The following is an 18,110-nucleotide window of genomic DNA, read 5'->3' as shown; positions in this document are numbered from 1 at the left end:
AGGACTAAAAAATTACAGATTTGTCAAAAATGCAAAATAATTCAAAATGATAAATCTTTGAAATTATAATAAAATAATAATATAAAAACTCTTAAACACACTTTAAATAATATATTAAAAACTTAAAATATAATTTTTATTTTTAATTTTAAATTAGTTTTATCAAAATTGGAAAAGGAGAAATTATTAAAAATTGTTTTAAATCTTTATAAAAAATTAATTTTTATTAAATAATAATAATAATTTTTTTCGTATTATATGAATTAAACTTATGAAATTTAGAAAAACAGGACATAAAGATAGAAAAAATAAAGACAGAGCTTCATTCTATAAGACTTATTTAATTTAAAATATAGTGTCTTGCCCCTGTACAGAATACTTTTCCTGACAACAATAGAGTGATGTTGGTCATCTATGTAACTCAGTTCGGGGGAAATGTTTCAATTATAACCACGTAACTTCCGTTCTAGACCGGAGGTTCATATATAGGGTCCTACAGCACCTACGCTTTCCCTGTCTGGTCTCAAATTTCATCTTTCTTGATATTAAGGAAGGACAGACAGACAGACAGACGAATGACATAGGTCTACAATTGTAGGCCGAAATATGATTTAAAGTTTCAGCCCGACGTTCTGACGATGTCACAATAAAAGTAATTATTTTAAAATAAGTAACATTTAATAAGTTTCGTATTTTAAAAGAGGTGTTTTTTTAACCATAAAACTGATGTATTTTATGAATTTTCTACCATAAATTAAAAAAATCAGGTCAATAAAATAAGTGTGTAAAACAACTTTCTTAGTAATAAAATGAGTTAAGAACATAAAATTTAAATGTAAGTAAAGAAAATCTTTTACGATCTTTTTGGTATCATGTTTTACTAATTATGGTAAGTGGGATTCTCGTTTATTTTTAGTTCTATTTTAAACGTTATACTCATCGATTCTCAATGATTTCTCTTCATTTTCTTATTGTTCTTATTCATTATTAATGTCTCATCCCTAATGAGAAATGGATTTTTAAATTTAAATTTAATTTAATAAAAATCCAGTTTTTTTTATTCATTAAATTTTATCAGTTTTTTAGCAGATTTTTTCTGAATGTAGAACTTTAGGACAACTGGTAACACAAATTCTGATGTTATACAGATTCAAAGGGAACAAAATGGCGAAAATAAATAAACATCATAAGTCGCGTAACGTCCTCGTAAAGTAAAACTCTTTAAACAATATAAAAGTTTGGCCTGTACATTAGTTAACTGACTTTTACTTTAGTATATATATATATATATAATTACTTCGTACTTTTTTGTTAATATATATCAATGCTGCATAGATTGGAGTTACTGAAATTTTTTTGTAAATTGAATAATGGTAATATTTTATTTTAAATGAATAACTCAATTTTATCTTTTTCATTAACATCTGCATACTCAATGACGAAAATAGTTACGCACCAAACAGGCGTTGGAATGAAATGAATGTTTATTATTGCAAACGTAGACAATGTTAATAATTAAGTAGGGATTACATCGTCATAGAAAAACGCTAATTTAATTTCGTATGAAAAAATCGGTAAAATATAAAGCAACTTATACTATATTGTAGAACTTCTTGTTGCCTGGATACATAGCAATATAGTATAGTATGGCGTTGTATCCTGCAACAAATTCCTCCAATAATGTTGCAAATTTTGCTCCAGATCCCTTACACTCGTAGTAGGTCAAAGCTGACGTCCCTCTAATCCTACAAATGCCCGATAGGTGTCAAATCTATAGACTTAATAGGCAAAGCAAGTATGGCAAGAGAGACATTCCTAACCGTGTTCGGCCAAGCATTATCTTGCTGAAAAATGGCTACTTGGATTCTCCTATGAAAGGACACAAGATTTCTTGATCGTACTGCTGCGTCATCAATGTTTTTCATACTACTACTAAAGTGAGCTACTGTCATACGAAATGGCTTCCCAGACCAGCACGCTGGAAGTGAGGACAATATGTCGCTCAATAGTAAAAGTGAGATTGAAGTGTTTCACGGTGATTCCGTAGCGGTTCATTTTCTATTTCATGGCACCACTGCAAATGATGCTGACGATGTTTAAGTGCTGATGGTAGAATGCGTAGCGGTCGTCATGCTTGCAAACTTCCCTATGCTATACCTATCAATGGTATGGAAAATATTCTGTAAAGAGACTTCCATTTGTCTCTTCATGGTTAGAAGAGACACAATTGCAGATGTTCCTGCTTGTCTTACAATTAGAGGTCTGTCTTGTGTGCTCAGAGCCTGTGTATGTGTGACTTGGCGTATCAACTTTTCTCAACACCTCGTAACAGTCGAGTCAGAATAATCCAGATGCTGGGAAATTTGATGAAACGGACATCCTTCCTCCCTCAGTCCAATGATGAGGTCTTTGTCAAACTTCATCAGCTATGATTACACGTCACTTTGTCTTTGACTGCATCAACAAGGCTGGAGTGCCAAAGAACACGTTTACATTGAGTTTCTACGATCTTTTTTATAGAATATTGGAGTAGTTATTTTAAGGTACTCTAATGACATTTCCTGGAGTATAATTGGATCACAACTGTAATAATTTACATACCTGTTTGAGATGTAGTTGTAATGCTAAGTTTTTCAAAAATCGGTTAATTATATCTGGGTGCATAACGTCTTTGTCAATGAGTATATCATTGTTGATTTAAAAACTATATTGAATTTGATTTTAAATTATTTTATTAACTAATAATTTTTTCAGTTCAAATTTGTAGATGTATATGAGGGCAGAGTTTAATAAAGCTTATATTCACATCGACGATTCTTAATGTGATAAAGTAACAGCGTGTCATACTGTCATGGGATCACGAGTGACACCACTTGGGATGTCACAAATCCTACGAGGAATTCTGTAATATTTGAACATGATACGAGTGGATTTTCTTTCTAATATTAAATATTTCTTTTTTATTTTTATAATGTAATGATAAGAACATTTTATATCATGAGTTAATCTTTATATATAAGAACTGATTAATTTTCTTATTTGCACATGTTTAATAAATCACATAAGAAATCTTTTTTAAACTCTACATATATTTAACTCCATTTTAGTTGAAGTAATTTAATACGCAACTGAAATTCCAATTACTTTTATGATGCAGATAAATCAATAATCCTTCATGTTATTTTCGGCTTCTTATCGCTTTAGTTTTCTTTGTGCAAAGAGGTTATACAATTCTTACAAAGAATAACCGTCTAAACCTTTATTCAAATTTGAAGTTGCAAATCATGTCTTTTGCGAGAATACTTATGATCAGCTGTATTCAACTAGTATTAATAAATTTAGTTTAATTTTTTGCATAAAATTTGTTATAAATTCTTATCGTTACTTCACTTTATAAAACAACGAATTTTGTTGCAATAGATTTAAAATAATGTGTCTCAATTTTCACTAATTGCAAAATGTTTGAATAATCTCATAAAAGATAGTTTTTGTTTTATTGTAGCAGTAGTTATTGTAGTAAAATTTAATGAAGTTTATCATGCAATCTCTTCAAATTATTCAGCTAGATCGAATAACATTCACATCATGAAATCCATCTTTTGTCGTGGCATAATATATATAATTATAAAAAAGGGTGTTGTTGTCATTTACAATGTTAAAGTTTCTTACTCTTGTAAACCATATTTTGGCATTGTAAACCATAATTCAAAATACAAACTTTATGATAAACTTTTACATTTGTAAGAAAGTTTGATATTGTAGTTTACAATATCAAACTTTACAAGAAGAAGACATTTTAGCATTGTAGTTTACAATACCATTAAATACTACAATAACTCCCATATCTCTTGCCTTAATCTAATATAAAGAATAGAAAAGTAATGCAGTATCTCGACTTTCAAGCTTAAGGAAAAATGTTTTTTTTCAAATCTTTCCTTTTTAAAACATTTTTTTAAATTTTAAGTAAAGTCCGACATTTATTCATTTTTATTAAATACAGCTTTAACTTATTAAATAAATGTTTAAAATAATTTAATAAACATTTAATTAATATTTTCTATCTTTGATGAAGATATATTGACGTCAATAGAATGAATAGGAAATTGTTATTATTAGTTGAATTTGAATTCTCACATCTTTTTTATGGATTTAATTAATTAATTTTTTTAAACATATAATGAAGTGATTTGTTTGATAAATATTTTATATAATGGAAACTTTTATTTATCTGACAGTTTTTCCATTTCGTCGTTTATCACATTTTTTCCAATTAATTTGTCTTCATTTATTTTCAATTCCTTTTTTATTGAATAATTTTCATTTATAATTTCAATTTTTTTTCATAGTTTCAGTAAAAAACACTTAATAATTTTTATCGATAATTATTTAAGTTAATAAGAATCTTACATAAATATTATTATATAAAATATATTTACTAGAATTTTATATTATATTGAGTCAGTTATTGTCTAAGAGAATATTTTTAATTAATTATAATATTTTAATTAGAGATAAAATTTCAACACGCTGTAACAAAACTTTTTACCTTTAACAAATGACTGAGAATATTATACATTTATTGTATTCAAATTAGATTATGTCGCATACAATTACACAGAATAATGGTTTAAATGTCACGGGATTGTATATTCGAAAGTTAACTTGTAAAGCTCTAATTATATTTAAATGGCAGAGGAAGGAAATTTATATAAATCATAGACTTACTCAAATATATCATTTTTCTGATTATAATAAATTCGGATATTTCTCTTTGTAATAATATACTTGTGTTAATTTAAATAAATATATTAATACATTTATGTATAGGAGCCTCTATATGTATATACAATATTTAATCTGTGTTTGATTAAATAAAAATCTTATTTAATTATTAATTTCATAAAAGAAGTTCATTTATTTCCCACTTTTATAATGTTAAATTATGTTTAAAATTAATAAATGGCTGGAAGAAGTGAAAAATAAATATGTTAAATGATACCTTAATACATTATAAATAATTCATTTGGTATACATTAATTATAATTAATTATTATCGTAGACTTAAACAGTATAAAATTATATACAAAGTTCTTAAAAAATAAAAACACGTTAAATATTTTATCAAAGTTACTTTATTTTCAACGGGATAATAATAAATAATGATTAATTTTCAGGTGCTTGGAATATTGTTTGGATGTAGGAAATATAAATCTGTCTGCAATTAGAACTATCAGAGTTTTACGGCCTCTAAGAGCTATAAATCGTATTCCTAGTAAGTAAAGAAAGCTATAGTGATGGCTTCTAAATTAATTACTGTACAGATATATCAATACTTATGGGTGTATTTCTATTTTCAGGTATGAGAATTCTTGTTATGCTACTGCTAGATACACTTCCTATGTTAGGTAATGTTCTTCTTCTATGTTTTTTTGTCTTCTTCATATTTGGCATCGTAGGAGTTCAATTATGGGCAGGACTTCTGCGTCAGAGGTGCTATTTAGAGCTTCCACCAAATGTGTCATATCTAGGGTAAGATTTATATTAAGAAGTGTAAAAATGATCATAAATAATGAGTTATATATATAAACTTACACAATACATGTTTATGTACAGAGTTAGGTAGAAGGGAACTAGCAGGGACGTTTTTTCCAGATCCTAAACATAGAGAAACCTGAAGATTTAGTATTTTATTGCAAATACAACAGGAAAATGCTATAAATTAATAGTGGAATCTCGTTATAACAAACCTCGTAATAAAGAACTTTTAGATTTTTCCCGATCCAACTGTCATAGGAACACGTGACAAAATCTTGCAATTGTACGAACGTCTAATCTATAACGAAATTTCAGTATAACATTCTTTTTCTACCAGTTTCATGGTAATAGAATTTCTGCAATTTTCACTTCACTTTAACGACCACGTTGTAAGTTCTTTTCCCCCTTCCAGCTATTGTCTTCCAACTTGTAAACAACTGTACTCATGGGAGAGGGGAAGGCTTGGAAGTAACTAATGAGTTGCAACTAACGAATTGCAACTCGTTAGTTGCTAACCTCAACAAGACCCACAAGTTGTCATAGACAGTGTAAGGATGGCTGTTTATGCCTCTTTTAATTTTATTATTTATGTTGTTCTTTATTTAAGGAGCGCGGGCAAGAAAAGCATCGAGGAGATCGACAGTGCAATGTAAACCCACAGGAGAGCTCCTCTCCCGCGATTTCACACGAATATAGTAGCTTGATAACACAGGCTACTTTCTTGTATAGTACAGATACAGTCTTGGATCTGTGTAATATTTGATATAAACACATTAATTTAAGATATGACTTTTCAACAAGGTAAAGCCAAAAGAAAACAATACACGTTAAAAGAAAAAGTTCAGATTATTAAGGCAGTTGAAAGTGGAAGAAGACGAGTTGAGGTGGCAAAGAATTTTCTCATGACAAAATCTACATTAGCTACAATTCTTAAAAACAAAGATAAAATACTGGCATCCCAGCAGCCGGCTCTGGAACCAAAAAAGAAAAGACTTCGAATGGGAAATTTTGAAAAGATTGATGCTGCTGTTTTGACTTGGTTGAAGGAAGTAAGATTTCTAAATGTTCCAGTTAATGGCCCGTTGCTTCAACAGAAGGCGCGGGAATTTGCTGAAGCGTTGAACATTGAGAACTTCTCAGCCAGCAATGGATGGCTTTTCAGATTCAGGAACAGATACGGAATAGTGTGGAAGAGAGTGTGTAAAGAAGGAACTAGTGCCAGCCCAGAAACTACACAGAATAGTAGATTGAAACAAAACAAGAAGTGTTTTCTAAATTCTCTCCTGAAAATATCTTTAATGCAGAAGAGATTAGGTTGTTTTACCAATTACTCCCTGATAAAACTATGGCAATTAAAAGGGAAGCTTACGTTGTTGGCAAGCATTCAAAGTTCCATCTGTCTGTTTTGTTATGCTGCAACAGCACAGGAATAAAGAAATTGAAACCTCTAGTAATTGGAAAGTACAGTTGTCCACGATACTTTCTCAGTTCTGATTGTGGACATAATAGAATGGCACGATACTCTTGCCATTCTATTATGTCCACAATCAGAAGGCACGGATGACAAAAGAAATATTTTCTGAATGGCTTACCACACTTAACAAAGACATGAAAAAAGAAAACCGAAACATTCTTCTTTTAAATGACAACTGTACGTCACATATGATCAATGTTCGCCTAACCAACATTACTGTGAACTGTAATCCCTTAATCCAGCCATTGAATCAAGGAATCATAAGAAATTTCAGAGTGATTTACAGGAAAAGGCTACTCCAACACATTCTCAGGTTAGAAATAAATGAGCCAGTCAAAATCCGGCAAGCTATCGACATGATAGCAGGAGCGTGTTGGGACGTAAAACCCGATGCTATTCGCCATTGCTGGGAAAAAAATCATTTGAAAATCAGCAAAAGAAGAAGAAGTAAGTGGCAATGAAATCAAGTGCATGGAGGAAATTGAAGATTGGCTTTGGCAAGAAACCTGTAATACACTGAATGTGAATGAAGAGATTTCCTTTGATGATTATGTGAACTGTGATAATGTAATCACATCACCAGAATCGTCAATTTAGAAAATTCTTGATTCTGTTGAAGGCACGAGTCAAGGTACAGAAAACGAAAAAACTGAAACTGCATGGAAAGAAGAGTCAGTCACGCTGAAAGAAGCACTGGAAAGTCTCGACAAAATTGAAAAAAATATGTGTATTCACATAACAAAGGAGATGTTAATGTCTGTGTTAGACTAGATGAGATAGAGAAGTTTCTGCAGCATGCAGCTTTCAAGACATGTAAAACTCAAACAAAAATTTTATCTATTACCAACATCTAAACCTGTTATCATTTTTTAAATTTGTAATTTAGTTGTGTTCGTTATGTATAACTCTAATAAATGCCTCATTAACAAGCTAACTCTAATAAATGCCTCTTTGTTTCATATGTGGACTTTATATTTGATTATTTAACAACAAATTTTTAGTTTAACAAAGATTTATGGGGCCTTCTGAAATTCATTATAACGAGACTCTAATGTATTTGTTTCGATATAAGAAGAAACAGTCTTTTATATATATTAGTTATAGATTAATATGGTTTACGAGAGAGTTGGAGTCCCCAGATTACCTTTGCATACCACTTTTGTGGTAATGGTGTAATGTAACTTTCAACCAAAGGTTACATTAAAAAAGTCAAATTAATTTTTTCAACTTAATTCAGTTAATTCTTGATTACTTGAAATTTTATTAGAANATAATATTTAAAAAGTAATAATAATATTTCAAAACATCTTACGAATGTTGTTAATTATACCAAATATTTTCAGTAAATTAAAATTTTCTATAAAAATTGCTGAATTGTTAATTAAGAAAACAATGATAAATTCCTGAAATTTTAGAGTTGAAATAAAATTTTAAATTATTTAAAATAAAATAAATATTTTCTTAAAATTAAAATTAAATTTTTTTTTAATTTTAGCAATATACCTTCATTCTATAAATTAGATGATGATGAAGAACTCGAATATATATGTAGCTTGGATAAAGATGGGGGAATGCATCGCTGTGCCAACCTTCCTGCCTATGAGCAAAATAATATTGTATGTAATGGTTCGGCTGTTCCCTCCAGCAATAACATACCCCAAAATGGCACATGTGTCAATTGGAATCAGTATTATACATTATGTAGAGCAGGTGATCGAAATCCGTTTCAGGGAGCCATATCATTTGATAACATAGGATTAGCATGGGTAGCTATATTTTTAGTAAGTATTTATATGTATTTATAAGAATTTTATTTAATTATATTTATTCGTTTAAAATAATTTTTAAAGCTACTAAATATTAAAAACGGGTGTGCAATTATATTTAATCATACAATTTTTAATCATATTTTAAAATTTATTTCATTTAAAATATATGTTCTCCACCTCAAATTAATAGTGGTTTGCTCTCGTACATCATACTTTTCCTGTTAACAATAGACTCATGCCGATCATCTATCTAATTCCGTTGTGAGAAAATTTTGAATTGAAATAACATTACACCTAGTTTGGAAGTTTCTATATAATCAATTGGGTCCTCCTGACCATAATCTTTTCTTATCTGGTCTCGATTTTTATCTATCTAACCCCGTTTTCTAGATTAAGGAAGGACAGACAACAAACGGGCGCCATTGGGAATTTATAGATCTATAATTTTTGAAAATTGCAACCCTAAAATGTTGTGAACCACTGGTTTAGGGCTTCGTGTTAAAATAATCTTTTGGTAGAGTGGAAAGGTTCTCTTATATGTTCTAGCTTAGAGCCACGTGTCTAAGTCTATTCCTGATTGAAACTTGAATAAAAATTAATTAATTAAATAATTTACGGTAGATTGAAATACTTCCTAATAAATATTTTTTTGGTTTTGGAACAAATAGTTGCCACAACCAAACAAATCGTGATTGGTTGCGATTGGCTGAAAGCTAGTACACTAACTTAAACACGTAATAATAATTCTGTCTTCATCCAATCGCGTAATAATTAAAATTTTCCGTTGTTACGTTTATAAATTGCTTCCAACTCTCAACCAATTGGTTATCAAGAATATAAATGTTTTAATTTTAAAACAGAAAAGTACGTTAGGAAAAATATTTATAGTGTAGATTACACTAAAACATTATTTATTTCTTCATTCACTGAATGTTGTTCTTTAATGTGTAATTGGGAATAATTAAAATCTGTAATAGTCAACAATTTGTGGAATTTATTGTAGAAATTAAAATGATCTACATTTAGTTCTTTGCCATTACAGGTAATTAGTTTAGAAGGATGGTCGGACATTATGTATTACGTCCAGGATGCCCATTCCTTTTGGGATTGGATATATTTTGTGCTACTAATTGTGGTAAGTATCGTGAAAAGTTAATCTGATAAAACAGTTTGTTTACTATTAATAAATGCTAATTTTCGTTCAATTGAATGATGATATATATATATACTAAATAAAACTGGAATTATTTGCTTATAATTTCTCATAAACTGAAAACAGTTTTAGGAATATACAATTAAATAATTTAATAAGAGTAATTTTTAAAATATTACTTGTATTCGTCGTGTAATAAAATATTTATGCTTTTAATTAATAAAGTAATTTTGTATATAATAAAATAATGCGTTATTTTTACTTTTATGGCTGTTATAGGCCTATATAACAGAGGAAAGTATGGCTATTAGTGAAAAATGATTCCTCTCCCAAAATTTTTTACATTTTTCGACTCGGGACTTCGAAACGTTGAGAAATGCAAGAAAAGTTAGGGGTTTCTCAGCATGTATGGAGGCACTTTTTTCCACTCAAATGAAAGCTTAATAACTCCCGTGTCTTTTGTCGAAAATTTCTGATATTTTGCGGAATGTTTTAGGTGTTAGAGGAAAATGTTTCCAGAAATAATCAGGAAAATCTGATAACTGGTTCAAGAGATACGGCCTTCGTTCACTTAATATTTCCTTAACCAATCAAAAGACTTAAAGATAATGGTAACAATTATTAGGTATGAAAACAAATAAATTATTCCAGGAAAGTCCAGCAACAACGTTTCCATCTTTTCAACTTATTTTTTATAATATATTAATTTATTTATATACTAAAAAACATCTTTTACAGAAGAATAATTTCATTAACACTCATTAATATTATTGTTTTAATTGCTTAATTAGTATTTTATGATATTAAATCTAAGTGGAATATCATTAAAACTGTAAAATTGATAGTGAAGTATTTAGTAATGTTCATTAAAATTGTATTTAAACTATTACACTAACTATCACGTAGTAACTACGTCATATACAGATGATAACTCAAACAGAGCGTGTGACATTGAATCTACATTCCATTATAACAATACAAATTCCTATATTCTACCTTAATCTGGCATAATTAAACTATTGACTCCTTAACTCCTGCATCGTTTAATTCTATTTGACGCTGTTCATTTTCATAAATGAATATCATACTTTTAACAGATCATTATAATATTCATCGATCTCTGTTGCTTTACAAGTAATTAAAATATTTGTGAAAGCATAAAACTTATAAGCTAAAAATTATTATGTTATAAAGGAAAATATAAATAAAATTAATTCTTTAACAACTATTTTGAGGGCCCTTCTGTGTCCATGCCAAGACACAGAAGAGCCCTCAAAATTACTCCAACTATACTTAACAAAAGGCCCTTTTAGGCTAACTTAGGCCCTCAAAATTACTAGACAATTATCTTTAGTGGTGTTCCTCTACCCGGTTCTATTATTAATGCAAACAAAGAAAATAACTGTTAAATATTTAACAGTTATTTTGTATTTTTAGAGATTAAAATTCAAATAATCGATAAAATNTTATACAGTTAATAATTAATAATTTGATGTTTTAATTAAAGATTTATTTACATTAACTTTACAGAGTATATTTATTTCATCGTATTATAATAATTTCTTGGGTGTTGGGAGTTTAGGATATTTTTTTCCTTTAATTTATATTATTATTAGGGAATAGAGTCTACTCTGAAGAGAGGAAGAGGAGTGTGGTCTTGGAAGGATACTGAACAGATAGGGTGAATCAGAAAGTATAAAACTATATATAGGAGATGGTAATATCTAGTGTTTACAAGGAAAAAAATCATTTTTACTTCATATTTGTAAAGGATTTGTGAAGGAAACAATAACAAAAATATAAAAATTAAATACAAAATTCGAATAAACTCGCAAAAATAAGTAAACAATAGTTGTAAATACAAAAATGAGTTTCACTACAATGATTAAAGTTGGGTAGTATATAGCAAACCACTGAAGGTAGCCAATAATAATACGTCAGCCACGGTGAAATTTTGATTTTAGAGCTTGTGTGATGTCAACAAACGTATTTGAGGCATTAAATTATTCTTTATATTTTTCCTTAGGGGGATTTTTGGGGAAATTCCCTTGTATCTTCATTCGTTTTTTAACGTGACCTCTGTCAGGTTACATACGATAACGCACCATTGTGGCTTGATGCAACAACTTTACTTAATTTTTCAATGAAGATATGCAAGTGTATTTAGCACTCCTCTAGCCGTGAGCTGGTTCTGTCTTCTTTGGAAGAATAAAAAAAAAGTTGAAATTTACTGTTAAAATTATTATTTTACATTAATAATATAAAGTGTTCATTGTATCGTAAAGTTAATGCAAACTAAATTTAATTCACAAAACACTTATAAAGTACATATACATTTTTTAAATAGCATCGTGAAATCGTGAAATGTGGAGCATAGAACAAAAATTGTTGACCTTTATTGTAGAACTGGCTCTACAGTGAAATGTATTGATTCGGTGTATTTCTATAAATGGCGACATGCAAAAAGCACGACTTTTCAAAAAAGTATAATCATGTTTATATAAATTTGTAAGAAGTAGTAAAAGTTAAATTAAATTCTCGTTAGATTTTACAGTTATAATAATTTTTATAGCTAACATTAATAGTTTTGTAATATAATATATTACACTGTATTATACTGTACAAGAATGATGATGAGACCAAGGTGCTATGCTACATACGCTTATTGGTTGGCCAACAGAAAGCTAAATTTTATGACAAAAATTGGTAGTTTGGTCCACGATGTTGGCTGATGTGCCTTGGACGATGATGATGATGATGTGGTGCCACTTTTGTTGTGTAGTAATAATAATAAACGGAAAAGAAAGTGTGTGCAAGCATTGTCCATTGATTTAGGTAATTTTTTCCATAGACATAGATATACAAGACTAAACTAAAAAGGGGTTATTTCAATTTTATCAAAGTATAATTCATTATTAATAACGATTAATTAATATTGTTTAAATTCAACTACATTCAAAACATGTATAAAGTACATGTACTTTACCACCTATATAGTGAATGACTTATAGCTGTTTTTTTTGAGTGTCCTGTGTATATGTGGGGTATATTATATATATATATATCTGTAGAAAATCATTTCAAACACAATAAAAGATAATATTTAATAAGTTATTACTTTAAAACTTTACGAAGTTTTATATATTTCATATAACTTAATTCCAAAAAATCGATATCTATCAATTCACTGGCTACAATGTGCAATAAAAGTAATTGCTTCTTGATAGCAAAGCAATCAGCATAACTAAATTCAATATCGTTTATCGAAACTTAAAAAAATATTCTTTACGAAAATAATATTAGAAGATAGAATATACAAAGAAGTTAATCGAACAAATTGCCTTTAATACAATCTTATTTCCAATATATCAATTTAAATATAAAAGATTTCAAATTTAACACATCAATAACTGTCGATAATTTATTTTTTTTTATAAATTTTATTGCATTAGATTTTTCTATTTTTTCCCCCATATTTTTCTGTATTTTTTAGTTTGTTTTGTAGAAGCACTCACTATAAAGAAAATCGATCCCAGTGGAAAGATTTCAGCAACTTGTGTTTTTATCTAACTCGAGATGTTTATATGTATAAAATTGTTTGCTTAAGCAATAAAAACATATCGTGAAAATAATATTTTATATCTTTTCTATTAAATAATAAAAGAAACTACATTTAGTTTAGTAATTTTCTACATTTTCTCTTTAATCAAATTTTCATTTGTAATTTTATTTGTTTTCAATTAAGTTTATATGAGTAAATCTACTTTATACACTTGCTTGTGAAAGATAAATATATAAAAATAACATTTAAAATGTCAATATTAATATACAGAGTGGTCTAAAAGTCAGTTAACCATTTAAAAGACTGACTAAATGTCTTATTCAAATGCTTTATTAATTATAACTTTAGAACTTTCAAATCCAGTTTACTTGTATGATTCTTATTCACAACTGCATCTGGAACAGTTAACTGACTTTCGAGTCAATCTGTATATTTCTGAATGCGATTTAATCCTAGACGTAGAACATTCGTAATTATCAAACTATATTATTTTATTCTATTTTTTTAAATTATGGATTATGTTTGAAAACAATTAAATAATTTAATTTAAATGTAAAATTTTTATATTTATTTTCTTATTATTTTTTTCTATTTATAAACGTGACTGTAACTGAATTACACACTTGTGTTTTCACATTAAGTAACAACTTAATACTTTATATTCAGATTAATGGATGTGGCGTGGTTCAGGATTTAGAATCGAATTCGGATCCAGCTAAAATCTAGTTTAAAATATTCAAAAATGAGGAATATATTCAAAATTCTTAGCTACAAAAATATTGATCCGAAAACAAATGTAAGATATTTGTCATTTTCCATAGAAGCAATGCGCTGTTATAAATCATGTCATACGAACATACATTTACTTTAATTTGGATCAGAATATTTCGGAATAAAAACAAATTGTTTGTTGTGTTAAAAAGCTTGATTTAGTTTAATTAATCTTATTGAGTAATTATGTAGTTTCTGAATCTTAAGATAATTCACATTTCATGATAGCTTTAGTTCAATAAGTAATTGGTTTATTTATAAAAAATATTACTTATAATTCTTTAGAATAATAAGTAATATTTATACAATAAAATTCGGTATTATAATATGAAATGAAATTGTGGTGCTTTATTATTACTGTTTACTTAGTTAATATTGGTGTTATACGGAACAAAATTGATGCATTATTGCGAAAAATTAGCTACTTTTTCATCATATTTGTATACTATTTGTATGTATCTACATTTAAAATATTCATAATTAATGTATTTAATATTTCTACTTTTTTAATTTAAGACCATGATTAAAGTCTAATATTTCTAAAATTTTAAGTAGTAAAGAAAAATAAGACTAAGGCTAAATGCTTTATTTAATTATCTTGTATATATATTCAATAATATGTATCAATCAATCAATATCTTTATTAGTAATAAGGCCATTAGCCAGTTACAAGGGATGTTTTTTGTAACAATCGATTCATCTTATCACCAATAATTTCTCCCTCAACATCAACCGATTTAATCCAAATCTCCATCATCTTATACCTAGATACACATTCTTAATTAGTACAACTTGTACCAAAAAATACATTTATAAAATTCACTTGCACTTAAATTATTATTTAATTATTTCAATTCTATAACAACATAAACTTCTGTGCATAGTTATATAATCTATAAATTATATCTATTGATGCTCTATTAAATACCTCGTACATTGCCTTTTCATTATTACATTTAAGTAAACATTGTAACTCTAGCTTCTGTTCTGGTTTCTTAACATCTTTACAATCACAAAACAGGTGAAATTTTGAATTTATTTCTTGACATCTTGGGCACATAGTCTCAGTGAAATCGATAATTTTATTATTAATTAATATCAATTCTTTATTTAGTCTAAGTTGCACAAAAAATCTTTTAACGTTAAACGCCAGATTTGTTAACATATAATTGTTATTGAATGGATAATCCAGAATTATCTTATACCAATCTGGTTTCTTTCTATTATGTAAATCTTCAATATCCTGAGATAAAGCAATTTCTAAAACATTTTGTATTAATTGGTGATAATGCTGATCACTTAACTCTGGTCGATCCAGGAATATATTTACAGAATAACCAAACTGATTCAGTATTTTTGATAATTGGGTCACCCAATTTCTATCATTCTTTTTCACCAATGACTTCTGATATAATTGATATAGCAATGTCGTTGATAAATTCCCAGTGTTTCTTAATTTAAATATAAATTTCATATATCTCTTCATTAATAATGTGCACAATTTATATCTACTCAGTTCTAATCCGATTGCACTACCAGGTATATTATATTCCAAAAAGAAAATTTTGCGTATAAACTTGTTTTGAATCAATCATATGTAAAGAGCTAGACATTCTTCGTATTTTATAAGCGTATTTAAGAGTTTATCCTGCTATAAATGAATGGGAGAATTACGCGAAATCATGCAAAAGTAAACACGTATGGGTAGTAATTTCCATATTTTCTCTTCTGTTCACAGATGCCAAGGGGTTGTAAATGTAAAACATTGAAAACCATATCTTGGAACCATGCAGAATGCACTGGAGTGGGCACTCCCAGAGATTAGCGTGTGATAGTTTGTCAAGGGAATGATACTTAGTGCGCATAATTATCCATACACTGCGCATGATTAGCCAAAATGGCGGAGAATTATGCGCAATTACAAGTACCACTAATTTTGTATTAGCTCTGAACTCCATTGTATTAAATCAAATTATATCCATTTCACTGCAAAATTGATTTTAAATGGGTGAATACAATACTACTACTTTTTCTTGTATACGTCATACAGGGCCGATGAGTAAAGCTGAAGCTGCAGTGATGGAGCCCTGATCTGTGCAGGGGCCCGGGCATGAATAATCAAGTTTTACTTACATAAAATAATTTTCTAGTAATTATATTTTCAAGCGATTAAACACAGAAGAAAGAAATGTAATAAATCGAAAACATCACGTCAGAAGGGGCGAAGGAGGCCCTAATTCCAGATCTGATCACTCTTCATAATCCTGATAGCATGGCACCTATGGAAGAGACGTTTAAGCGCACACTTAACCACTGATGATTAGTGTGCCCTCACAGTGGCGCGTTATCCTACGGGCAAAAAGGGCAGTTCGGGCCCTCTGTTGGTGGGGGACGCAAACCAGTCTTTTATAAGAAAATATTCTTCAAAAAATTTCTTGTAAGAAAAATGTCTAAAGTCAATACAATATATGGGGCTCCTAATTCAAATTTAACTGAGCCCCATAAAGCTATATTCCGCCACTGCGTAATCAATGCAATTATTGATCTTACCACTGTTAATACTTACCACTGTCAGTATAATGTGGGCGTTAGGAGAATAAACGAGTCTGTATGTGTGCATTTTTTTTTATTTTCAAAGAATATGATGTCTATTGTGATGGATTATTATTATGTAAGACACAAACTAATCCAAAAATTTATTATAAAAATAATATATAGTTACATTAGCATAAGAAACTATAATTTTATTATTTTATATTCAAATTTTATAATTAAAAAAAAAGAGTTTTAACAATAAAAAGCATATAAATTTATATATACTTTTACAATTTTATCACAGGAAAATTTACAAATTAATAAAGATTTTATAAGGATTATACGAAGAAAAAAAATCTTATTTAAAATGACGTTAAACTTTAATATAATTATTAAAGAAGAAAATTTTGACGCAATTTTATTCGCTATAAACACGTACAGGTACCTGTGCTGAAATGTCAAGAGGTCCAAATAAATAGATTTAAACAACTATTACATAAAGAAAAGTTTTTGTTATAAAATATTTAAATAAATTTATAAATAATAATTAAATTGTTTATTATTTTATAAAACAAAAAATTAAAAAAAGTATTAATTATCCTGGATAAATTATCTTTTTTTTTTTCATAGACTACAGCTTAGTAATTGATATTGAGGGATAATTATACAAGATATTTTACTATTGAAAGAATTAAAATAAACATAAATTCTTTCAATAATATTATAAAATTATAAGATATAAATTTAATTATGAAAACATTAGTAATAAATTATCTTTTAATATACATTTTTAAAATAAAGTTTTGATTATAATTGCTGTGGCGTGTTAAGGGGATGATTTAAGTTTTGGATTCAGTCTTCTAGGAATAAAATTTAATCTAAAAAATTATAAATAAATAATATGTATTTATTTATTGTTTTCTTTAATTTTTCTTCATTCTGTTTCTATTTTTTACATCATCCTTCCAGATCACTCCACGAGCAAAATCTTAGTTATGTCATTGACCAATTAATAAAAATTTTAATGAAAAATTTTAGATTTTAAATAATAAAAAAATGAAAAGGTTTATTTATAATAATTTTAAAATGTATTTATTTTAATTTAACATCGTCACAAAATCGATTACGTTAAGTTCAGTTTTTTTTAATTAATCTAAATTTTCTCCATTTTTTTTAATAATTAAAGTTTGCTTCAAAATAGAATAAATCAAATCTTACAATTAAAAGAATTAAAATTATCTAACTGAAAAACTTACTGAAAAATTAAAAAAATGAAAACTTTTATAGATTATTACTTATTTATTTTATTTT

At 27.9% G+C, this 18,110-nt stretch overlaps 1 protein-coding gene across 1 annotated transcript in view; it reads left to right on the top strand.

Moving 5' to 3' along the window:
• Positions 1-18,110, top strand: part of LOC111637117 (voltage-dependent T-type calcium channel subunit alpha-1H-like) — a 133,243-nt gene that overhangs the window by 24,940 nt on the left and 90,193 nt on the right. The window contains exons 2-5 of the mRNA XM_023382535.1: positions 5,175-5,272; positions 5,358-5,529; positions 8,505-8,790; positions 9,821-9,913. Of these exons, the coding sequence (XP_023238303.1) occupies positions 5,175-5,272; positions 5,358-5,529; positions 8,505-8,790; positions 9,821-9,913 (649 nt within the window). The remainder of the gene's footprint in view (positions 1-5,174; positions 5,273-5,357; positions 5,530-8,504; positions 8,791-9,820; positions 9,914-18,110) is intronic.

This window comes from Centruroides sculpturatus, unplaced genomic scaffold, assembly GCF_000671375.1.
Source record: "Centruroides sculpturatus isolate CEXI.00-Female unplaced genomic scaffold, Cexi_2.0 scaffold1155, whole genome shotgun sequence".
In the NCBI taxonomy this organism is placed as follows: domain Eukaryota; kingdom Metazoa; phylum Arthropoda; class Arachnida; order Scorpiones; family Buthidae; genus Centruroides; species Centruroides sculpturatus.
This window is presented reverse-complemented; position numbering and strand designations above follow the sequence as displayed.